Source organism: Syngnathoides biaculeatus, chromosome 4 (genome assembly GCF_019802595.1).
Source record: "Syngnathoides biaculeatus isolate LvHL_M chromosome 4, ASM1980259v1, whole genome shotgun sequence".
NCBI lineage: Eukaryota > Metazoa > Chordata > Actinopteri > Syngnathiformes > Syngnathidae > Syngnathoides > Syngnathoides biaculeatus.
Genome location: NC_084643.1, coordinates 34,121,215 through 34,147,476, shown reverse-complemented (window position 1 = coordinate 34,147,476; position 26,262 = coordinate 34,121,215). Strand labels below are relative to the sequence as shown.

Genomic DNA, 26,262 nt, shown 5'->3' with positions numbered 1-26,262 from the left:
CCTGTAGGAAACATTATTTAGGTATTAATATTTCTCCAAAGCTCACAGAGCTAACCAATCAAAACTACATACCACATCTGTAAAAAGTCTCAGATGCCTATGGGAAGAGTAGCCACAATAAAAATGAAACCCTTCCCTCAAATAAATTATTTATCTGTGCTTTGTCTTTTGTTGTCTTTTATCATTCCCCTCTAAAAAAGCCTTGATCTGTTTGACTGATAGACTTTGATTCTCAAGAAATCGAAACACTAAGAAAGCACAGCGGCAACTTAAATAGTCCACTGTTACACAGGAAAAGTCTTCCGGCATAAGGATTCTGATCCTCACTTCTGCTTGACTTGACAGCCAAACAGGCTAAAAAAAGTCAATTGAATCAGAGTATAACACTTGAATTTGAGTGAATTGTATAAAAATTGGAGTAAATTGATTACAGTCGTCTGGTATTTTTTAACCTTTACAGTGGGCAGTGCACAGAATGTGTGGTCTTACTGCGTGTTGACAGCAGTTTTGTCCTTGGTGGTGAAGAGCAGCCTGAGCAGGTTGTCCAGCAGCCTGTTCCTGAGCAGAATGAGGTTGGCAGACAGCAGGCCCCCAAAGTCGTCCTCGTTGCCTCCATCAGTTTTCTCCTCATTGTTGATCTCCATCACCACAAACTTCTCGCAGACAGCGAATGTGGGCAGTGTGGACGACAGGAATTGACCAAACCTGCGACAACCACAATAGGGGTTACCCTAAGTTTTTGGGGGACTTTTTGAGACTAAAACTGTCTTTATTTTGGTAAGTATAGTCTATCCTTTTAGCATTTTTTCTACTTTTTTTCCATTTTTATCTTTTAGGGTTTTTTTTTTTTTTTTAAGAATTTAACCCTAGAGAACCCAAGACATCCAAATCCTCTTTTAAAATGTGATGTACTACCTAATTTAATCATTAAGCATCAAAGGAAAAAAACAAAAACATCACATTTGGAAAAATGTACTAATTTACTTCCGGTTTAGATAACGGGTCACATATGACCCACTGGGCCCTAACTACCAAAAAACAGTGCATTTAATGCAGACATGTCAGACATTGGCTTTAAGGGTAAAAAGAGTAACTGTGGTGTGTTGTGTTTATACAGTGGGCCCTTAATTACACTGGGTCATATGTGACCCCATGGGTTCTCTACGGTTAATATTATTTTTTTTTAAATGATGAACAAAATACTTTTATATTTCATATATTATTTTTTATATAAATATTTTTAAATTACAACCGCTTTAGAGGAGACATATTTTGCCAAACCAACTTTTTCTACTTGAGAAATGGGAATAAAAATCATCCACCCAATCCTGAGTCACTGTACAATGCTTTTCTGCCGAGAGGTCTGAAATCATGTTGTTTGAATTTCTCAAGCAAATCTACTGTACGTCACTAGTAATGCTTACTGCTTTGCCTTACCAATCTGAGGCAGCGCTTTCAAGATTTTATCTATTTATCCCTCCCATCCATCTTGTTCTTAAAAAAAAACTACGTAAAAAAAACATTTTAATTACCTTATCTCAGTCTCATTTTTTTATACCACAAAAATCTAGCATTAGGACATGGGTGTGTAGACTTTATAAATCCATTGTACATGCCAAATAATCCTAAAATGGGAGTTTCACCTGAGCAGGTCGTAGGGGTTGGGGAAGCCCTGCAGCAGCAGACTGAGCACGTTACTGATGGCAGCCACGGTGGACTGCGACAGCGACGTGTCCCTCAGTGTCAGCAGCAACCTGGGCACCAGCTGGAACTCGCGAAGCAGCCTGGCGTTCTTGGCTGCCTCACTGTCGGGAAGCCGTCAAATTAATAACAAGACTGTAGATCGTGAATAATTGAGGAATAGAGGCTCGACTCACCTTGACTCAGTCAGAAGCTCGATGAAATGCTCAAAGAGAGAAAGGTGAAGCTCGTAAGGAGCGTGGAGCCAAACCTGAAGAGAAAACAAATACACAGCCTTTTAGTTATTTATTAAAGAAACCTTTTCAGGTTGTATTTTATTTTAGGTGGAGGCGGGGGGGGGGGGGGGGGGGGCAATGTATTGGATTATTTATTTTTATTATTTTATTATTTATTATTTAATTATTAATGTATACATCTGTGAAGGCACCATTAATGCTGAAAGGTACATTAGAGGTTTTGGAGAAACATATATGCTGTCATCCAATCAATGTTTTTTTTCATGAATGCCCCTGCTTATTTCAGCAAGACAATGCCAAACCATGTTCTGCACGTGGCTTTGGATGTAAAAGAATACAGGTACTAGACTGGTCTGCCTGTAGTCCAGACCTGTGTCCCATTGAAAATGTGTGGCACATTATGAAGTATAAAATACAACAAACGGAAACCCTGGACTGTTGAACAGCTGAAGCTGTACATCGAGCAAGAATGGGAAAAAATTCCGCCAACAAAGTTTCAACAATTAGTGTTCTCAGTTCCCAAACTTTGACTGTTGTTAAAAAAAAACGGTGATGTAGCGCAGTGGGAAACATGACCCTGTCTCAGCTTTTTTGGAACGTGCATCAGCAATAAAATTCTAAGTTAATGATGAGTTGCCAAAAACAAAGTTTATCAGTTTGAACATTAAATATCTTGTCCTAGTACTGTATTCAAATAAATATAAGTTTAACATAATTTAAAAATCATTGTGTTGTGTTTGTACTTATGTTTTACAATGTCCCACTACATTGCAATTGGGTTTGTTATACAGTGAAAGCTTGGTTTATGAACAACCTGGTTTATGAACATTTCGGTGTCAACTTGTTCTCTGGTTGATATTCCACTGCAGCCCAAGATCATCTTTTTTTTTGCTGGTGCATCTTCTTCTGCCACATTTTGTCCTTTTACTAGACTTTCCATTGATATCCTTAGATACAGCACTCTGTGAGCAGCCAGGCTACTAAGCTATGACCTTTGTGGCTTATCATCCTATGGAGGGTATCAATGATGGTCTTCTGAGCAGCTGTCAATTCTGCAGTCTTCCCCACCTTGAACCCAACTAAGACAATAGAACCAAACTTGAGCGTGGGGGAAACCTGTGCATTTGAGTTGAGGAAATGTTGAGTGTGACATTACACACTTAAAAAACGAAATTTTGGCAGATTTTTACCACTTGATTTTAAATTTGTGAATTCCCAATTGTGATGGTTTTATGAGTGATAATAATTAATTATGAAGAAATATATAAAAAAAGAAATACTTTTTAAATTGTGGGCTCCAAATATACAATCTATGAAAGTTTAATTTTTTGAATGGAATTATGGAAATAAATGAACCTATCCATGATATTCAATTTATGGGGGAAAGGGTTTGCACATATTTTTTTTTTAAACACATATGTCTTATTGTGTTTTTGTATGATTTAAAACGATGTTATATTATGATCTTGTGTTGTTGTGGGGGACTGACATCAAAGTCACAGAGAAGGTCCTGGAAGGCGGTGGTGTTGGGAATGATGGAGGTCTCGTGGCCGCTGTCCACTGTTCCCACCAGGGAGAAGGTGAGGTGCAGGATGTGGCTGTTGAGCAGAGAGCGCTTCTTCTTTAGCAGCATGCCCAGCAGCTGCAACAAAAAGAGGGTCGAGTTCACCGTCAGTCATCATCGTGGATTCCAAAGCTATTTGCTGCAAGGCGGCTGTGTCTAGCTGCACATCAGTCACTACAGTGGGCACCTATTCAAAAGCTGTACATTAGTCATTCTTCAAAATCTATTGCTGTGGCACATCAGTCATGATTGGGGACATCTACTCAAAAAGCTGTTTTCTTCTATATTCAAGAGTCTCTATGTCAAAGCTGTTTTGTTTTTTAAGTCCAACATCAACCTTATCCCCACATGCTTCCAAATCTCCCAAGATATTGAAAGGTAAGCAGGGTCGGTCCTTGTTAGTACTTGGATGTGAGACCGCTTAGGAATACCACATGCTGGAGTTGGACAGTGGGGAAACCACCCACTCCCGTAAAAAAAAAAAAAAAAAAAAATACAAATTAGTGAAACCTAAATTGCGGCCTAAAGTGGCTCATGGCATTGAGAGCTCTAAGTGTGATGTCAAACGTACACGGCAGTCACTATGGTGGAAGGCTACTCAAAAGCTATTAGTCTTCATGTCAAAGTGGCATATCAGTGACGAATCTTGATGTTGAAGATACTCACAATTTATGAATCATAACATTTCAGTGTATGCATCAGTTACACAGAAAAACCTATTTTTTTATATTTAGATTATATTGCCAAAGGTATGAATTCACCTGCCTTGATTCACATACAGTATATTATATCATATCACATACATTAAGTGAAAATTAAGTGAAATCCCATAATATTCCTAATCCATAGGGTTTAATGTGATGGTCCTTCCTTTTTAGCACCTTCAGTGCTTCAGAGGAGGACCTCCACAAGGTTTAAAAGTGTATTTATGGGAATTTTTGACCATTCTTTAAGAAGCATATTTGGGAACTCAGATACTGTTGTTGGATGAGAAGGCCTGGTTCTCAATCTGTACTCTAATTTAGCCCAAAAGTGTTCCGTTTGGTTGGGGTCAGGGTTCTGAGCAGACCAATCAAGTACATCCACACCTGACCATCATCCATGTCTTTAGGGACTTTGCTTTGTGCACTGGTGCGCAGTCATGTTAGAAATGTTCTCAGTAATTTGTGAACATAGAACTGTACAAAATGTTGGCTGGTTAGGCTCAGTCCTTTCCTTTTCCTTTTAAAGATTCTGCATACCAAGAGCTTTTGGACAATTAATTGCTCACAAATTTCTGGGAACAGTTTCTGGATGGCCCCTTCCTATTTCAACAGGACTGCACCAATGCACATAGCAGGGTCCATACAGACATGGATGAGAGAGTCTGGTGTGGATGTACTTGAGTAGTCTGCATAGAGTCCTGACACCAACCTGATTAAACACCTTTGGAATTAATTGCAGTCCAAACTGAGAGCTGGGTTTTCTTGTCCAACATCACTGTGTGACCTCACAAATGCTCTTCTGGAAGAATGCTCAATCCCCTACAGACACTCCTGAACTTAGTGGAAAGTCCATCAGAAGAGCGGTTTATAGTTGTAAAATTTTGACCAATGTCACATTAATCCTTACTGATTAAGAAGGAATGTCACTACAGACAGGTGAGTGAAGGCAGTGAGCAAATACTTTTGGCAATATAGTGTATGAGACATGTTGCGATCTCACTAGAGTGGACGAAATCAAATCTGTGCATCAGTTATTGTAGTGAATGCGTGTGTATTATTCCCCGTACATTTCCACCCAGTCCACTCCAGTGACTGATGTCCATATTGACATCCAAACTCAGATGAGAACTGTTTTTAAAAAGCTTTTCACTGTTGTGACTGATGTACAACCGACATTCACTGTAGTGGCTGATGCAGGTGTGGGACCCAAACCTGGTATCCCTTGATGCGCTCCATTTCCTTGCTGGCCAGCGGGTTGCTCTTGACCACACAGACCAGTGCCTTGACAGCAGCGTACAAGCCCTCCACATCTGACGCCATGGCAACCAGACCTAAGATGGCAGCTGCACCACCCACATACTGCAGGTTGGTGGCGACTGGTTTGGGAGAGAAGGCACGCACACCTGGAAAGAAAATCCACAAATCTTACCACAACAAAAAGCATTGTTAGCTATATCCGTTAGCGTCGTAAATTTTGTTTGTCTCGTTACTTTCAATAATATCATTAGCTTCATAAGCTTAGTCAGTTCAGTTGGTTTACCCAAGTAGCCAATGACGGCGGCGCCAATGGTGCGGGCAGGACCATTGAGGTGGCCGGCCGCGTTATGGATCAGTTTGACCGGCGTGGCATTTTCGTGGGAGGACACTGCCAACTACAAAAAGACAAAAAAAGTGATGAAGAAACACAGTTATGCTACATTCTGTTCACAAGTAACAAGTTGCTTACATGAGAAACTAACCTAGTAGTCATCAATCTCAAGAAACATCACATACAAGATCAACAAGTGTTTGAAACTGGGTGCAGAAGATCCTGATAAAAGCAATTTGCCCACAAAAAGCTGCTGTTGCGTTGTATCAAGCTAAAGGGAAGAAAACAATGAATAAAATAAACCAGCAAGTGTTACAAAGGGTTAAAATGGATTCAAATGTATGAATTCAGTCACATAAGTTGTACATTTAAGTGCTTTGTTTACAAAAATATAAAAATGTAAAAAAACAGCTCCATAACATCTGACTCCAATTGCTGCCAACAGGCAGTTAGAAACCTACCAAAATAAAAAAACAATTTCAGTGCTAAACTTGGCTAAGCTTGCAGGAAACTCATCGCAGTTAACCCAAATAAAGTCTTTCGTTCACAAAAAAGCACAAACCAATTAAAATAGATGCTTTCATTTTATAACAGCCGTCAACATGGCTAAATGGTGAACTCAAATGTGCAAAATTAGTCATATATGCTCCAAATTCAAATCAATTGTTCACAAAAAGCTGCAGTATTGTCCAATCAGTCCAATCAAGCTAACAAAAAGCTACAAAATAGAACATATAACAGTGTTAAACACCGCTAAGCTGGGTAAATGCATAAAACTAGTTGCAGAATAATCAAGTGAAAGTAATTGGTTCACAAAAAGATGCTCCATGCGAGCATAGTTTCGTGGAGCCAACAGGAAGTAGAAAGTCACCAAATAAAAAGTGCTACCAGCTATAAACCAGACGTCCAGAACCAAATCATTTTTGTTGTCACCTGTTTGGCAATGGCCTTGCTGTCCAACTTGTTGTAGACCTTCCTGATCTTGGCCACGGTCAGCATGGACACAGAGACGGCAAACAGGCTGAAGGACACCTTCTCCTCGGGCACCAGCGCCACCGGGGTGGGCAGCACCATCTCCGCCTTGGACTCCTTACCTGAGTGTGGGAAAATGGGTAGAGTGTGAAGAAAAACCGAGCAGGCGGGCGAGCGGGATGATCCAAAAGCACTGAGCAGGAGTGGCGCTCACAGGGCAGGTAGACGGCCTGCAGGCTGCCCACATTAGTGGGGCCCAGTTCGAAGACGGCGGCCACGCTAGCAACTGGAAGTGCCTCCTCCAGGAAGTGGCATGGCCCCAATCGCCATACCAGGCTCGAGAGCTGGCGCTGGGCAGGAGGCGTGCCCACGTAGCCATACACCGTGCTGGCCATGGGGGGGTTGGCTGAGCCTGAGCCTCCAGGGACGCTGTGCACATAGTGGAGCTGCAACACAAATTACAGATTGTTCATTATTATTAAATTGTGAGAGTTTTTCTTTTCGGCAACCTGTGAATTTCATGTTTAAACGTTTAGATTTAAAAATCTCTTAAGCTCTTGCATATGCCTTGGGAGCACATAACTGAACTTCTTGTGTTAATTTTTTTCTCCTCCTTGCTTTTATTGTGGGGCTTTTATATTGTATTTCTGTTTTTCCTTTTTTTTTTCTTTGTGGTTCTGTGAGGTTTTTGTTCTTTCGGTGGTCGACTGGTTAGAGCGTCTGCTTTAAAGTTCTGAGGACCAGGATTTAAATCCCGGTCAAGCTTTTGTAGAGTTTGCATGTTCTTCCTGTCCCTGCATGGGTTTCCTCCCTCATCTCCAAAAACAAGCAGAGTAGGTTAATTGAAGACTTGAAATTGCCAGTAGGTGCTCTGTTATTGGCTGGCAACCATTTAAGGTGTACCCTGCCTCCTGCCTAAAAATAGCTGGGGCAAGCAAAGCAAAGCAAATTTTTTTATATAGCACCTTTCATACACGAGATAAGTGTGCAATGTGCTTTACACGATTAAAAACATTTGAATACAAAAAAATAAAACATTTGAAACAGGGGAAGAAAACAAAAATGATCAAATAGACAGTGCCTTATCAAAGTATTCGGCCCCCTTAAACTTTTCAACCTTTCGCCACATTTCAGGCTTCAAACATAAAGATATAAAATTAAAATTTTTGTCAAGAATCAACAAGTGGGACACAATCGTGAAGCGGAACGAAATTTCGCCAACCCACTTAGTCATTTATAGACCAGTAGCAGAACTTTTCTTTTTTAGTTTATCTTTATTTTTCCTTTTTGTCTTTTATTCTCCTGTCTTTGTTGAGTTTTGTTGCACTTTATTGTCTTTGTTGTATACATCTTTTTACTTCTTTTTTAAGGTTTTTCATATCACTGAGTGTCATGAGACTAACTGTGTTCAAATGAAAAGGATGGAATATCTTATCATGAGGGCAGAAATGCCAAGTTGTCAGTAACGTTGCACTCACAAAGTTGGTCTGATCAGTTTGTCCTGACAGGAAGCTGATGCTCGGCCATTGGTCAGGAAGACAAAAGAAAAAGTATATAGCCTCCTTGGTGGAGTTTTTCTTTTGACAATAGGGCTTTGGATGTGAATATTTTCATTCATCCAGATCAGTTCATTCTGGGGGCATTGACTCGACTGCAACTGGGCTGTTCACCCTGCTCCGATGTGAGGCGAAACATCGAAGACAAACAGAACAGTCCAGTTACAATCAATTGAATGCCCTGGGGGCTTTGGGTTCTGGGATTGTACCTTGACGGTGTTGACAAGCTGTCCATCCAGGTAGAGCGTGGCCATGCTATTCTTCAGCATACCCTTGCTCATGACCAACATCAGGTGATGCCATTGGCCTTCAGCAATCAGCTCACCGCAGCGGAAGCGGGCGCAACATGGAAGGATCTCGTAGAAAGACGACTCCTCGCTAGACTCGTCCGCTGGGGGGTGATAAAAAGACAGGGATGGGCATGTTCACATTATTATTTCCAAGAAATTTTGCAATGATATGTTTTGTAACAGTAAGATATTTTGTGTTTACTATGAATGTTTCCAGGTGACTAAACGCAATTGAATATTAAAACCCATCTTGTTTTAAACACCACTGAATAATTACAATGTTCAATGTATAATGTAATGTAATTGTGAGTGCGGCTGTTTGTCTACATGTCCCCCTGCAATTGGCTGGCAACTACTTCAGGATGTACCCCGCCTCCTGCCCGTTGACAGCTGGGATAGGCTCCAGCACTCCCCGCGACGCTCGTGAGGATAAGTGGCAAAGAAAATGGATGGATGGATGGATGGATGGATGAATAATTACAAAAAATTAAAATTCCATTAAATAAAACAAAGTAAATAATGTGATATAAATGCCATTAAATAATAAAAATGTAACTAATGAAGTAAAATTCAATTACAAAAAACAAAAGCGAATAACGACTGATTAAACTAAATTAATAAAATGTCTTGTGACTGAATAAACAATGCCATTGATACATTATAACTACTTTTAAATGTAATTAGACCATTTAAAATGAGAACATAAATATATTAAAAAGAACAAATGCCTTTAATTTTAAAAAAAAAAAAAAAGATAATTTCAGAAGTGCAAATAAAGAACAACAGAATCCTCTTCTTATCAAGCCTTCTGCTGTGATTATGGAAGAAAATTTTGAGATGTGTGAAACTCAAGTCCCCAAGGCACCAGGAGGCATTACAAAACCTCAAGTGTGTGCTCAGGTTCTGGCAATCTATTTCCTACTAATGATATAAATAATGCCAGGTATCTCTTCAAGCAAATTCCCCAGGCAATAAGAGCAGCGAAATCTGAATTAGCAGCAATTTGGAAAGTTGGCCCGCTAATTTAGGAGTGAGAACTCCCTGCGATATTCTATATAAAAAGGAAAAAATATATGCATGGATCAGAAGATTAAAAATATGTTTAAAATGCCATTAAATGTGTACAACTAGGCGCAAAAAAAAGCCTCACAGTAGGTTTGCAGCAGTTCCTCCTTGGTGGAGACAGTGAGCGAGCGGTCTTTAGCGGACAGCACCACGGCCAAGCACACGTAGTGCTGCTCCGATGACGTGGCACGTCGCACCACCGTCAGCAGGCGCACCGGATGGTTCTGCGACGGCGCACTGAAGCGCTCCACGCAAAACCAGGTGGAGTAGCTCAGACCCGATGGTGGGGGAAACAGACGTTCCCCTGGATGGTGGGACACACAAGCAGCAGGTGGTAGTGACCGATTAAAATAGCATCACACTAAAAAAGCTGCAAAACCATTGCATCAGAGAAAGAGAACATAAGGAACATTAACAGTCATGAAATACAGGGGTGGCTTGACATACAAGCTTAATCTGTTCCATAGTTACACTCGTGTTCTGTAGACTGAGTATGTTCAACAAAAGTATTCTCTTGTGAGGTTATGTATTCTAATCAATCAGGTCAAAGCAACATTATGACATGACATAAATAATGGGTGCTTACTTACTGTAATTAAATCATTTTATTGTAATTAAATTACTTGACAAACAGTGAAACTTTAGAGCATTATTCAACAACATTGGTACAACGGTTAGTGGTTGGACTAGCTTTCTAGGATACATAATGTTTTATTGCTTATTTGCAAGCCTTATTGTATTCAAAGTATGTGAACATAGCTCAAGCAGTCCTTGAATTTGTGTCCTCTACTGAGCACTGGTGATCACCAGCAAACGGTTTTCCCCATTTTGCTCTTATATAATACACAAGACGGGAGCCATTGTTGTTACCATGGTAACGAGTGAGTCCAGTTGCATTTGAGTTGACAAGATAAAGCTCAGTGAAGTAAGTAAAAAGACAGGAAGCAATGGCATCAGAATTCCAAGGATTTTATTGCAATACCCTCACAGAGCGCAATCGTGAAAGGCCAAATTTGTCATGTCGTCTGATTCATGCATTTTCTGTTGTTTGTTTCAACTGTGTTGTTAGATAGTTATGGTACTATGTCAAACAACACGTGACAAGGGTTAAAATAAAAAGTACCTGTTGGATTCAAATATACTGTACACAATAGCAACACGGAATAAATGTCTTTTGCGGAGCCAATCAATGAATAGCCGATCAGAATAAAATACTAATTTTCGGCCAATACCAATCAAGTCGATCAGATTGATGTAAAGTCTAATCAAAATGAATGATAATGATAAATTAATATAATCTAGAAAAATATAGTCATCACCACATTTTTTGCTTCATTTTAATGAACATTGTGGTGTTGCTTCTGGTGTGCGCACCTGTGCCACTTGGGGGCTGTATAATACATTCATATGTACATACAGATACAGCTCAGCTGCTACATAAGCCACAGAAATACAAGTCCTGTTTTGCAGGAAGTAAAGAATATCTGCCTGTAAGTCATGACAAATTAATTTAATTTAATGATTTAAAAATTATTTATTAAAGCAAAGTTATGTTGGTTTTAAATACACAAAGATAAAATCGCTTTGTTTGACGGTAAACTCCAACTGGGAGTGGCAATAACCACCTTGAAGCTAAACAGGACAGGCTTGAAAAGGAATAAGAAAGGAAAAAAATAAGGGACTTGCCACTAATGAGATGATGACATGAGGATAGAGAGGACATAGAGGAACAAGTACGGAGGAGGATTTGTGACAGACTTCATGTGAGTGAAAACAAGTGGGAGGGAAAAGGAGACAAGCTAAAAATAAGAACAGAGTAAACGACAGCGAGGAATGACATCCACAATATGAAGAATCACAAGAAGGAAAGAACAAGTGAGTGAAAGGGAGGACAAGATGGAAGAGGACACAGGTTAAGGAGATGAACAAGAGCAGAGGAAGGATGAAAAGAGTGATGAAAAGATGGAGGATGGAAAATGATTGAGGAGGACCAATTATAAAGTAGATGAGATTAAGGACAAATGAAAAAAGGTGACTATGGAAACGGGATTATGGATTATGAAAATATGAAGGAAGAGAAAGAGGAGAAGAGATGGAGGAGAATGAAAAGGAGAGAAGATGGAGGACAAATTATAAAAAACAAAAATAAGATGGAGAGAAGATGATAGATATGAGAAGATGGAGGCCAATATCAGGGAGGAGATACGATATTGTTAATGAAGGAGAGTATGAGAGATAAAAAAATATGGCGGTAAGGATGGAGAATGTGATAAGAGAGGAGAGGGGAAGACAAGATGAGGGAGGAGAGAAAACAGAGATTATGAAGGAGAATGAAAACAGAAAATAAATGGAGAGAAGATTGAAGAGAAAATGGAGCTTAGAAGCTGTCCACTGGAGTCTTGAATAGATCTGCAGGGACGGAAATTAAATTTTTGACTCACCGGCCAAGTTAGCCACTAGATGGAAAAAAAAAATCCAATGGCCTAACATATTTTTTTTACTGGCCAAAATATTAAATTATTTTCCATAAGATTGCACAATATATCAAAAAAATATCATTCCAATAATGGCATGTGCAATTTTGTGCATATAATTTTAAACAACAGCAATATTTTTTTTCATTTAACATAAAGTCTGGGCTCCCTTTTCAAAGATATCATGCCACAGCATTGTTGTCGGTGGGGGGCTCGGGGGTGGGAGGTCACGCACCACGGGACTGCAGTAAATAGGAGGCCGGCTTACTAGAAAGTGCCTTTCTGTGCATGCGCTCCATGTATTGGCCACACCTGAATCAAGCGACGAGGTGGATGATAGTCTAATGTTGTTTTTTTTTTTTTTTTTTTAACGATAGTCTAATGTTGTTGTTTTTTTTTTTTTTTACGCCGTCAGACTGCCTCATGATCGACCCAAAGAGCACCCCTGCCTGGTATAACTGAATTTCCTTTGACATGGCTCAAGATGTTGATGACTTTCGACATAAATGCGCTCGCATTACGTGAAGCAGTTCTGAACATGCGCTTTCGTACATGCGCTGTACATGCTCAGTACGCTTAACTTGCATTTCCTGTTTCCGGGTGAATACCAGTTGTTTTTTGAAGCAGCCTTGTTTAGTTAACAACGTGTATGAAATAAACACGAAAATTAATTAAGACAACACAAAATAAGCGACTTATTGAGAGAATGCGAGGGGAGGGGCGTTACTGTTACTAGTGTTAGTGCCTCAACATGGCTACGTTCGTGAAAGCAAAACAACGAACTCGAACGCATGTTCGTCCAATGTTGTCAACTAATATCCGGATTCATTTAAGGCCATTTTTCCTCAATTTTCTGGAGCAATTTTCATGAAAATTTAAAAATCTGGAATTCCGGGAAAATCCGGAGGACTTTCATCACTGAACATTTTTAAAGGACTTTTAAACAGCTTGCAGGCTGAAACATTAGGATGTTGATGTTATATTACGAGATTTTCAGAATGTTTTATATGTTTGTTGAAAAAAATGTTTTTTTAAATGTCCAATGCACGCTGCTGCACTGTGATGTGCACATGTATGTTTGTGTACATGGATACAAAAATTCCCTCCCCATGTCATGTAGTATTCACTCCCCACATGAATAATGTAGTCGTTTTGGCGTCTGTCAAGCATTAATTTCAAGTCGCAGTGTGTTTGAGGGTGTTGGTTGATGATGTAATCAAGGGACATCGTACCTGTCCCCATTCCGCTGATGACGTCGCCATCGCTGACTCCTGAGGAGCTGGTGTTACTACTCGGGGCATTGTGAGGAGCCAAGCTGGGAAGGAACAAACACCTGCACGCATGTGCATGCATCAATCAATAACTCAAACATCTTGTGAGGGTCTGTATGTGTGTACGTGTGTGTATGTGTCTGTGTGTGTATAAGGGAAGAGTGCTATTTCTTTCTAACAGCAGAGACGAGCCTAAATATTTCATGGTGACAGATGGAAGAGGGGAAATTCTTTTTTGCACGTGTGTGTGTGTGTGTGTGTGTGTGTGTGTGTGTGTGTGTGTGTGGTGTGTGTGTGTGTGTGTCGCTGTGCTGAAAGTGGGCCAGCATTGTCATCTCCCCTAGTGCTGCTTGAAACTTTTTCTATTCGGTTGTGATTAAAACAGACACGTTAAGTACAACTAAAACAAACACAAACATTAGGGACACACACAGAAAAAGACATATCTCGACCTAAACAAATAAGAACGTACAAACTTATTTAATTTTACAGTGCTGACTAGGTGCCGCGTGAGCATATTTAAGGGGTGTACGAGACGTACCCAAAACCCTCTAGCGATGCATCAAACTCGATGTAAGCAGGCGTGTCGGCTGAGCCGTGCAGTCGTATGTCGTGTGGCGTTGTCATGGAGACGAGACACTTCACACGTGTGAGTGGTACGGTACTGCCTTCGGCCGAGCGCACCAGGCTGCGGCTGATGCGGTATTGGCCGTTGTACTGGCCATTGTACTGGCCACTATCCTCAGCTGGCGTGGCAAACACACTGTCAGCGCCGAAGCCCTCCATGGATGTCGTCATGTTTCCTAAGGGGGCAGGCGGAGTCGGGTGTCAATGGTCCACATTTGGCTCTAGTTACATCATTATGTCCGGGGGAAAAATATAGACCATATGTAACTGTATTAATAAAGTTGCATTCATATAAAAATACAAAGTTATTATCTCACAAGTCAAGAGGTATTATTTTTTGCCCCAATAATACTTGTCAAAGATGTCAAGATTTATTTTAGGATTTTTTTTTTTTTTTAGTCCAAATCTGGAGAGTAAAGTTGTATTTTTTAAAATAATAAAGTCGTATTTATTTAACAAAGTTATTTTGGGAGATTTTTCTGAGGGGGAGGTGAACAAAGTTGTACTCAGGACTACTCAATTCCAATAAAGTTAGGATGTTGTGTTAAACAAAAACAGATTACAATGATTTCAAAATCATGTTCAACCTATAATTGCATTGAATACACTACAAAGACAAGATATTTATTGTTCAAACTGATAAAATAATTGTTTTTAGTTAATAATTGTTAACTAGATTAATTAGAATTTTATGACTCCAACACATACAAAAATCTAGAACAGGGTCACACTGTGTGATGTCACCCTTTCTTTTAACAACATTCAATTAATGTTAATGTTATTGAACTGAGGACACTAATTGTTGAAGCTTTGAAGGCGGAATTCTTTGCCATTCTTGCTTGATGTAGACATTCAGCTATTCAACAGTCTGGGGTCTCCGTTGTCATATTTTCAATGGGTGACAAGTCTGAACTGTAGGTAGGGCAGTCTAGTACCTACACTATTTTACTACAAAGCCACACTGTTATAAAGTGTGCAGAATGTGGTTTTACATTGTCTTGCTGAAATAAGGAAGAGCCTCCATGGAAAAGACAATGCTTGGATGGCAGCATATGTCTCTCCAAAACCTTTATGTACCTTTCAGCATTGATGGTGTATTCACAGATGTGTAAGTTACCCATGACATTGGAAATAACTCCCCGCCCCCCAATACAATCACAGATACTGGCTTTTGAACTTTGTGTCCATAACACTCCATATGGTTGTTTTCCTCTTGGGCCCAGAGGACACGACATCCACATTTTCCAAAAACAGTTTTAAATGTCTAATCAGACCACAATTAGGAACATTGTCCTTAAACTGTTCAACTATTTTCTGATGCACTTGTTCACAAAGAGGTGAACCTCCCCCCATCTTTGCTTGTCAATGATCGCAATTCAGGGAAGCTCCTTTTATACCCAATCATGCCACCCACCTGTTCACCTGTAGGATTTTCCCAGTGGCTATTTAATGAGAATTCCTCAACTTTCTCAGTTTTTTGCTACCTGTTCCAGCTTTTTGGGAACGTGTTGCAGCTATAAAATTAATAAGTTAATGAGTATTTACTAAAAATAATGAAGTTTATCAGTTTTAAATATATTGTCTTTGTAGTGTATTTAATCAAATATAGGCTTAACATGATTTGAAAATCAGTCTTTTTTTAATAAAATCAAAAACTTTGCAAATAAAAAAATTAAAAGTGTATTATGGAATTTTTTTCAAGAACCACAAAAATTAGGATACTAAGACTCTAAAAAAATAACTTGAAAAGATATGATGTAAAAACAATAAAATAGGAAGGATTTTTTTTCACAAAGAATTATTGCATCAATCTGTTTTTTCAAGAATGAAGTGAAAATAACTTGGGGTGAAAAGAAAATATTTGTCGGTATTAGTGCCATGCTGAAAAACTAAGTGTAGCAACTGTAATTTCGCTGAGAGAATGACAGATGGCGGTGTAGGCTACAACTGAAGCCTTTGCTAATGATCAGTAATTAGCCCAATTTTAATCTCCACTCAGTAGTAAAGAAGTCACAATAGCTGCTTAGCCTACAATCGCTCAGGAAGACACGCTGACTCCATAATTACAAACATCAATAGCTGTTAGCGTTGGCATCTGCTGTTTCCTCAATGGAGGCGGAAAGTGAAGTTCAACCAGAGGCCAAGTTCACAAAATGGAGGACACAGATCAAGCGCTTACCTCTCATGTCGACGTCGTAGCTGAGTGAGCTGGGCTTGTGCACACGGTACTGCTTCAGAAGCTTCTTGTCCCATGCGCCACAGTTCAGAGGGTTGCCCAGACGCAGGAACTCCCTGTGGACAACACAAAACAATCAAGCCACTCTGCATGCCAGTCCTGAAAATCCGCCAGGAGTGAGAAACCTCAGCATTTGCCTGTCTGTTTGGAAGTAATGCATTTGTGCTTTGTTTAACTGTCGCCAGCTTTTTGGTCAACGTTTGAGCAGTTATTGGCCAAGTCTACATGCCAATACTTTAAAATGATCTAAGATTGCAATTTCATTCTTCTGTTTAACTCTCGGCATATTGCAATAAATACGCTCATTGGTCTGGACTCTGTACAGTCACTGGCCAGTTATTGGCTGATATACATCCCACTCCTGTTCTTATCACCTCGGATTGTAATACCTTGGTATTAGTGTTTCTGTTTAGGTGTTGCCTTACTTACCCCATGGTATGACTTTACCATCATTAGCTGGCTTTTTAGTCAATGTTCATACAATCTTTTTAAAATCATCCATAATCTCAATACCTCAATATTTACACTTCTGTTAACAAATCCCAGTGTGTACAGTCAGTCGCCTGCGCTTTAGGAAATGTTTATGTAGTCATTGGCCGGTCTGCATGGCAATCCTTTTAAAATCCTACCTTGTTTCAATACTACTGCAAAAAATATCGTATGCCATATATTGGTCCATTTTCTGTTTGCGTTCTAATTTCCCATGTGGTCTGATTGTACATTGGTAGGCTGCATTATTAGTCACTATCATTGGAAAATCTACATGGCAATCCTTTTAACTCTCTGTTGACCCTTGTTGCATTTTTGCACATGGTACATCAGAGCCCCTTTTCCGGTTTACCGACTTGGCATTTGCCATTATTGACCAGTGTTGTACAATTTCAGATAACCTGGAACCCTGCTTGGTTAACAGAGGGTTAAATCATCGAGGATTTTAACACCTCAGTATTTGGATTTCTGTTTAACTCTGGCATTCCTCAACAGCGGGACTGTGTTACCAGCTTTCTTTATGTGGTCACTGTTCTTTCAGTTACTGGCCAGTCTACATGCTAATTCTTTCAAATGAACAAGGAGTCCAATACTACAATAGTTTTCACATTAATACGTTAATGCATGTCAATATTCACGTTCTTGTTCAAGTCCCGCCTTCCTGCATGGTGTGACTGTGAGTGTGTGGTCAGTAATTGAGTCACTGCTAATAGTCAATGGCTGATCCACAAGGGCCATTTTTGAAAATCATTACCTCATTATTAACCTTAAGCAACGCAATGGGCTGACTTCACTGTCATTGGGCAAGTTTTTTTCTCCAATGTTTGTACACTCATTGGCTGGTCTACATGGCAATCTTTCCAGATCATCCAAGATTTCAATACCTTGATATTCATGTTAAGTGGTGCCTTCCTGCAAGAGCCTCAGGGTAACTGTACCACTGGTCATTGGTTGGCTTTTTAAGCACACTTATTGGCCAGTCTATATACCAACCCATTCAAAACCATCCAGCACCCTGAACAGCGAGTCCGGGTATAAAGCCGCCTAAACCGGATGGTGATCCATCTGACCTGCATACCAACCAGGAAGAGGAAGAGGAGGGTGTTGAGGATGAAGAATGTGAAGAGTTTTGGTCTTTGAGCCGACAGGAAGCAGATTGACAGCCCCTCTCACACCATCATTTGCATGTGAAAAGGTGAGCAGCATGAGCATGTCAATGAATTTTCCTGCTGTGACTCCTGTCTCGCAGGGAAAGAGAGTGGGGAACCGAGCTTGGTCGGCTCCACGGTCAAAGCGCATTACATAGTCAGGTCAGTCCCTAATTTTTCTCACAGGATTAAAAACGTCCATCAACTAGGCTGTTGTATACAGTATATAAATAGAACCATAGATGACTATCATATCAAGATGTGTGTCTTTTCTTTTAATTAGTAAATAGGACTGAAGTGCTTTTTAGTACCGGTACTTTCAATATGTGGTTACTCTTAACATGAGTATGAAAAACTATTCTAAACTTGCACTATTTGCTCCATGAAGAAGGTTGCAGAAAATAGTCAAATTTAGACTTATATGGCTCAAACGTAAAACAAAACGTACTGACATAGTTGTCATAACACGTGTATTCATACATGCACGGCAGACAATGCCGGCATTGCAACACGTGACGTACGTATTGCCCTTCTCAGGACCTTTGCGTAACTTGGTACGCCCACGTCAAAAAATGTTGCTGCCCAGAGAAAGCAGCTGAGATCATCTCTTGTGATTAGTCCATTTTAGTTACATTCTATGATGATGTACTCACCGTTGTTCCCGGCTCCACATACCACCTACGCCGGTTCTTGATTGATTTTGCAGCCCAATTAAATATATCATCTGGTCATTTAAGTCAATTTGTTCAAGCACACACTGTTCCACAGTCACAATTGTTGTTGCTTTATTCTTTGTTACGGAAAGGAAGGTAAAAACAGCTACCGGAAATGACCAAATATTAATGGCAAAACACACAAAAGTATCATCAGTAATCAGGTATTATCATAAAAAAATACTGTATCAAGAATTTTCCACCTCCAATTGTTTCGCAATAAACCTAGTCAAACGCATTTTTATGGCTTTTGACCAGTGCTGAAGTGTGACATTTGAGTGGTTATAAACAGAAATAGGCACAGTGTGTAAAATATTGGCAAAATCAAGGAATCAGTTTGCCAATATCTGCTAAAAATATGAGCCTTCCATTCAGCAGAAGTTGATGGCATTCCACAGTGAGATTTCTTTGAGGCACTTGTTAGAAATGGGCATCGTGCTCATCACTTTGTCGGTCTGTCATAAGCAAGCGGCACAGGGATGGACCCAAATGCTGGACTCTGACACGAGGGCATGATATTGAGAGTAGCTTTATTCCAGAAGAAGCTCGAACACAAATAGGCAGTCCAAAATAGGTGGAAGCACAAAAACGCTTGGCTACAGGCAAGATCCAAACACGTGCACAAGGTCCGATGAAGGCAAGGCAAAATTTTGAAATATGGACAAGACGTAATAAAACTAAAGACGCACAGGCTTGCTGTGACAAAGGAATGCTCTACACAAAACTTGCGAACCTACGCACAGTAGCAGAGTATCCCAAAATACAGAAATGAAAACTCAACGAACTGGCAAATGCTAACTTGCTGGTGAATTTGACTGGTCACAGCAGTGTTGAGGATGTGGTGATTATGCCCCTACTTTAATTCTTTATCAGTAAACTTAGACTTAGTTCCGATTATAAAGGCCTCCTGTCAAACGTTTTTAACAATCTTTGATCAAAACACACGATTCATTTTTTGATAAAGATGTCAATGTTGTGTGTTGCACTGTGGATTGTTACTGGTGCTTGTAACATGAAATGAGCACTGGCAAAGACTGCTGGTGTCAATATAACCTCAGTCACTCACATTTGACGAGCGCGTTCACGCCCGCGCGCCATAGCACTCGCAAATCTGCAGTCAAGCATGAAGAATCATGTGCGTAAAATTTGTTACAAGTAGAAAAAATAGATTTTGAAAGACCTTGCTTATTTTGTGTAGTCTTGACATTAATTTACGTGTTTATTTCATACACTTTGTTAAATAAACAAGCCTGCTCCTAAACAATCAGTATTCACCCGGTAACAGGAAATGCAAGTACTGACCATGTAGGGAAGTGATGCCATTAGCACATGTTCCGAGCTGCTTCACATACGACGAGCACGTTTACGTCGAAAGTCATCAACATCATGAACCATGTCAAAGGAAATTCAGTTATACCAGGGGTCCTCCATGCGTCAATCGTGAGGCAGTTTTGGTTGATCGTATGGCGGTGTGCCCCCCCAAAAAAAGACGTTAGACTATCATCTACCTCGTCGCTTGATTCAAGTGTGGCCAATACGTGGAGCGCATGCACATAAAGGCACACCCTAGCAATTTACAGCAGTCACAGCAATACGCGCGTGCACCCCCACACCACAGCCCTTTTCCCTCCCCTCCCTGTCCATACATCTAATTGCGAACATTCATTTTCCCCACGGTATGCGTTATCTTCAAGCTGAAAACTTTTCCCCTCTACATGCTTTAGGTAGATATAGATCATCTACTGCTAGCTTTCATCAATGGATTGACAATAGAGCTTTCATCAATGGATTGACAATAGATACCGCCGTAAATTACGTGAGATTGCCGCCCTCCTATTTACGGCAGTCCCATGGTTAGTGCCCACCCCCCCCCACAACAATACGTCACGATTGCCAACAGGAATGTTTGTGACAATGTATTGCTAGTTTGTTGCCACTAACGCCGATTATGTTGAAGTAAACTTTCAGCATCTTCATTACATTGCGAGTATAGACCGTTCGTGTTTATTCCTTGACAGGCCAGTGCATTTAACTTTTCTTCAGATAAAATTTGTCAGATCAAGAATTTTTATTGATAAAAACTTTTAAATACCATTTTATATCATGTTCTACTAATATCAGTTGAAATTAGGAATGATCATTTCTGAGTTTGAAATTTAGCCTCAGAGCCTCAGAACTGGCTTTACAGCTGCGCAACCGTGTCAGTAATTTTATACAAATAGATAACTATAGTTGGTCAAGTTATTGAATCCAAAGTTAAAAAAGGCAAGTGATGGACGATATCAATACTCGAGGTCCAAGTTGATGGTCAAATTGTGGAGGATATGATACCAAGTAAGGAAACTGCTATTGAAAAATTCACTAGTCGTATTAAATTCTGTTATCCCCTGAATTCATTCAGTTTCAGGTCCTTCATTTTCCATTTTGTATTTTCACTTAATGTTACATGCATCTACATTTGCCCCAAGTAAATTTTGTACTCGATACTTTGTGACACATGAACAAGTTGGACATAAATTACTACTACTCTAACCCTAGTATTTGTGTAACAAATTCCCAAAGTTATCATACAAGAGACAAGAAGAAGATAAGTGTAATAACAGATGCAATAAAATAAGTGTAATAACGGGTTAAACAATCAGTGTAATAGGATACATGTAATAAGACAAGTGTAATAATGTGCAATGACAGTTTTGGTAAACATGGGTGTATAATGCATTTACATACCTGAGCGCTATGGGCTGCAGCGCCTGCGAGGCAAGTCTTTCAAACATGCGCTGCAGCGGCGGGTGCAGTGGGTGATCCTCGTCGCCTAGCGCCTGGCTGCATCGATGCAGCAGACGCTGGTGCAGAGAAGCCTCGCAAAGAACTTGCTGGTTTCTCTCGCCGTTCACCAGCAGTTGAAGCATGTTGGCCACTGCCAGCTGGAGGTCCAGAGCGTGCTGCAATGGCAAGTCGAACCAAATCACTGAGTGGGTATGAAATCATTCAGTTCACAAAGTCCCAAAATCAGTGACACTCCAACTTCACTAGTTCAGGGAAAGGCAACTTTCCATCACTTAGAGTTGTCTTTGACAGTAAATCTAGGTTGCAAACTAACTAGGTATGAATTAATAGTCAACATTTACAACAGGTTACTATAACTGAATATTACTTTCTTCTCTTTTTTCAGCCCATCTATGCAACAAACGAGTCAGGTATAGATTAATTACCAAAATTCACAACATGTTTTGGTTCACGTTGGCATCATGCTACATGACAGAGCAGCTAGGCAACAAATTTGTCAGGTGTGTATAATTTCTAACATTTATAACATACTTGAAAATGTTCATCATGTTCTTCCCATTAACTCGAGTATGAAGCTATTTAACAGCTAGTCCATCCATTTTCTGTACTGCTTATTGTCACTAGGGTCATGGGGGTGCTGGATCCAATCCTCTGTGTGGCAGGCAGGGTGCACTATAAACAGGTCTTTGTATAACTACTACAGTAGTGTGTGTGTGTGTGTGTGTGTGTGTATATATATATATATATATATATATATATATATATTACACATGCAAAGTCAGTGACACGCCAAACTCACTCAATTCAATGTATATTATTTTGTTACATTACTACTTGTCACAGCCCATTTAGGCGGCAAATATGACGGGTCTGAACTTTACTGAAACACGGTCCTCAAATTCCATGTTGCAAGTTAATGTGAAAAAGTAACTTAGTTACTTTACTGATAACTTGATTTCAAAAGAAACTAAGTTGGAAAAAAGTAACTTTTAAGCTACTTTCAACAACTGCCAAGTGGGAGTAATATCACTTATCCTCGGTAAAAAAAAAAAAAAAAAAGCATTAGCTGAACTCTAGCCATTACTTGTACCCCACACAAGTTACAAAATGTCATCAACATGAACCAATAACTAATTAAACACATTAAAACAGCAACTTAGTGCAGACTTGACATGCCAACACAATACAGAAAGTACCTCAAGGTAAACAAGCACATCATTCTCAGTACACTGCCAATTGTGGTCTGTGAAGGCAAATGTGTGTGCGTGCAATTACATAAAAGTGAAAGTGAGTCATACAAACACACCAAGTATTAGCCCCACCACAGTAATTTTGATGCAAAGCCTGAGAAAACATTTTTTTCCTTACATAGTGACATCAGCCTTGTGTGCACCTGCTCCTGGGAGCAGCCTCCCCACCCGCGCCTCGTCTACTTGATTACTCCATAGCCTCGTCATCCCGTTCCAGGATTTCTTTGTACCACGTAAATGACTTCTAATAAGATAGAGTCTGCCTTGTTTTTGACTTTGCCTTTTTGCCTCATGGTTTTGCTCCTGCTGCCTTTTTGGATTGCCTCAATGTGTACCGACCACGGATTGATTAAATCTTCTTCTCGAACTGCACTTTGGCTCCAGAGTCGTGCATTTTGGGTCCGATTCCGTGTTCCGTTCATGACACTGTCATGCTGTGCGTTCAACCTCCTCACAGATAAAGTTGAGAGTTCTAACATTTCATTTTAAATATTACTGAGGCTAAGTATTGTAAGACCTTCACCGAGTCAGTCCTTACCCCCTGTTGACCGGTTGATGACCACGCACTTCAGTATGAGTAATTAATCCACGATTCATTGTGTGTTTAACACACCAGTAAAACTGTATTCTTAATGTCCATCCATCCATTTCCTGAGCTACTTATCCTCATAAGGGTTCCAGAAGTGCTGGAGCCTCTCCCAGCTATCTTCAGACAAGAGGCGTACACCCTAAAACTGGTTGCCAGCCAATCGCAGGGCACATAGAAACTAAAAACCATTTGCACTCACAGTCACACCTAGGTGTGATTTAGTCTTCAATTAACATGCCATGCCATTTAGGATGTGGCCGGAAACTGGAGTACTCGGAGAAAACCCACGCAGACACGCGGAGGGCATGTAAACTCTACACAGGTGGGGACGGGATTTGAACCCTGGTCTGTGAGGCAGACGCTTTAACCATTCGACCAACATTATTCTTAATGTGTAGAAAAAAGTTATTACAATCACTTTTTAAAAGTAAACTAGTGTGACGACAGCAATATCATGCATTTCTTTGCACTTTTATGGTACTGCCCAGCACTGAGCATTGTGTAATAAAAGATCATTTTGCGATCACTTCTACTTGCTGAGAAAAAAAATGTCTTGGTTAAATGTTCCGGCACAGCTGGACTCCCCTTTGTTTGACTCACCAGATACAAATTAATTTTTGGGAAGAGACGTTGATGATGATGCGAAAGTAACTATTATTGTTTTGAAGAAAGAAAAATACCGTAGGCCCCTACTGTAAATAAAAAAAATAAATAAACAAAAAACATGCACTGTATATGAAAAAACATATCCTGTAAATGAAAAAATATATCTAATGAACAAAACAATGTGAAAAATTAAAAAAATGCTGACATGGTTTGGAATGTAACCCCCGGGTTAAATGAGGGCAGACAAAATAAATTGCAACGCCCTCACCTCCGGCTGGCTTTCGGAGGAAACGGAAGGCAACAGGTCCACCATGGCCAGCACGGCGCCTGGGTGGATGACCACCATGTCGCCCCCCGAACATGAGGAGGGGGCTGAATGGACGGGGTTGGAGGAGTGCAGCTTCAGCTCTGTCACCAGCTTGACGGGCACCGAGGGCCCTGATGAACCTTGGTAGCCGTGCCTGCCAAAAAGGAAAAAGATGCTATAGGCAGATCGGGTATGAAATCATGACGATTCACTTAAAAATGGTTGAACGTCACACTCTTCCTGTTTAATTCGGTTGAAATATTGAACAGCCAGTTTAAGTGCCAAACTGCATGGGTCAGGTCTGAATTAATTGCCAACATCTATATCAAATTGCTTTTTTTTTTTTTTTTAATTTAAAAATGACCATCAAATATCATCCTTGTCTTGTTCACATCATCACAGCTATTTCACAAGCTGTTAAGGTGCTAAACTAGTCGGGACTCAATTAATTACCAATATTTACATTGTTATTTTTACTTGAAAATGGTCATCAAACATCACCCTCATCTTGTTTGACTTCAACCTCTTTGAACAGGCCAGGAAGGCAACAAACTGTCCAGGTCTAAAATAAATTACACATTACATTTATAATCCACTTCATTTGCAAATAGTCATCAAATATTATTTGCTTCCAGTTCACTTTGGTTTCAAGCTTTTTGACCACCCATTTAGGGAGCCTACTAGTTGGGGTGAATTAATTACCAGTTACAGGACGTTTTCTTACCTATACAGCGATGCCTCGGTTCTCGACCACAATCCGTTCCAGAAAATGGTTCGAAAAGTGAATTGTTCGAAAACCAAATCGATGAATGTAAAAAGAAATAATGCATTCCATGCCTAAAAAAATTGGCTTTTTAAAGCATTTTTTTTTTGCTTTTCCTGATAATAAACAGCATAGTAGAAATACATGTATAGTTTAAATACTTTATATTGAAAAAAATTAAGAAATATATCTATTTTTTTGCTTAAAATCTATGCTTTAGTAGTAGAGTACACTAGGCTGGGAGAGCATTGTCATATCTGTAGCGACTCGGCCCCCAGCCTTGTAAACGTTTTTCATTAACAAAAGTGCAGAATAACTTTAAACAAACAATGAGCATTTTTTTTTTTTTTTTTACAAAAAGTAACACAAAAACATTTGTAACTCGAGTTAACAAACAAAACAAATATGCAGAAATGCTTCAACAACTGTACGTATCAAATGTCTTCGGGGGTGGTAATTCACCCCATTTTTCTCGAAAAATGAATCTAATGTCATTTGGTTTCAAGGTCTTGAACGTCCATCTTAGGCATCAAATTAATTGTGTCTCAATTACATTCACAAGGCAACACAATTATTGTTTTTTTTTTTGCATACTGGCAGCCTCTTTTTTTGGGCCACATGTCCAAAAATTTTAACTATGAGTGATGTAAATGCAATGCCATGATTTTGTTTCCATCTTTTTTTATGTTACAGCAAAATACGCAAATCCATTGACCAAAAAATATATATCAGACTCCCGATTTGAGGTTACACAACAAATCAGTAGTCAAGGCCAAAAGGCAAGAAGGTGCAAGCTTTGTGGTTGAGAGTTAAAAGGGTGAAAAAGAAAGAACACGAAAAAGCAGCAGTGCGAAGCAGCTACCTCTTGCGGGCGAGAGCGGGCGTACCCCAGGGTGAGGGCAGCGAAGTCTCGTGAGTCAGGCATGGGGGAACCTGCTCAGCCCGACTAAACACACAAACACACATAGTGTAGCAGGTGAGGAAGAGCAGACCGTTAAAAGAAGAAGAAAAGTTAGTAGTGCACAGAAGAAGAAAAACAGAAGAAAGAAAAACAAAAATATAGATGTAACAAAACGTACCTGTCAAAGGAGTCTGTGGCCATTCTGTACAGGTAGATGAATAGTTTAGCACAGTGTCTGAGGGTGGGACATACGCTGTCTCCACCGGGGGCAGCCTCCTCCTCCAGAAGCCTCTGGAAGGGCTCTGAGTTGGATGGGAAGACAGCGGTGGGACCAAGCTTCTTGGTGTCAGAGAAACAGCCCAGCAGCCTAGTGGAGGTTGGAGGTAAAATATACATACTGTATATCCTGCAGTAGGCCACAAAGT

At 40.0% G+C, this 26,262-nt stretch overlaps 1 protein-coding gene across 1 annotated transcript in view; it reads right to left on the bottom strand.

Annotated features, from left to right (window-relative positions):
- Positions 1 to 26,262, bottom strand: part of wdfy3 (WD repeat and FYVE domain containing 3) — a 76,726-nt gene that overhangs the window by 35,142 nt on the left and 15,322 nt on the right. Inside the window, exons 12-28 of the mRNA XM_061816482.1 lie at positions 26,016 to 26,204; positions 25,799 to 25,882; positions 24,135 to 24,327; positions 21,362 to 21,576; positions 16,228 to 16,340; positions 13,963 to 14,224; positions 13,383 to 13,483; positions 9,762 to 9,980; positions 8,531 to 8,712; positions 6,980 to 7,211; positions 6,727 to 6,887; positions 5,746 to 5,857; positions 5,418 to 5,608; positions 3,427 to 3,579; positions 1,878 to 1,951; positions 1,644 to 1,805; positions 490 to 705 (exon numbers count right to left, since the gene is read on the bottom strand). Coding sequence (XP_061672466.1) covers positions 490 to 705; positions 1,644 to 1,805; positions 1,878 to 1,951; positions 3,427 to 3,579; positions 5,418 to 5,608; positions 5,746 to 5,857; positions 6,727 to 6,887; positions 6,980 to 7,211; positions 8,531 to 8,712; positions 9,762 to 9,980; positions 13,383 to 13,483; positions 13,963 to 14,224; positions 16,228 to 16,340; positions 21,362 to 21,576; positions 24,135 to 24,327; positions 25,799 to 25,882; positions 26,016 to 26,204 — 2,859 coding nt within the window. The remainder of the gene's footprint in view (positions 1 to 489; positions 706 to 1,643; positions 1,806 to 1,877; positions 1,952 to 3,426; positions 3,580 to 5,417; positions 5,609 to 5,745; positions 5,858 to 6,726; positions 6,888 to 6,979; positions 7,212 to 8,530; positions 8,713 to 9,761; positions 9,981 to 13,382; positions 13,484 to 13,962; positions 14,225 to 16,227; positions 16,341 to 21,361; positions 21,577 to 24,134; positions 24,328 to 25,798; positions 25,883 to 26,015; positions 26,205 to 26,262) is intronic.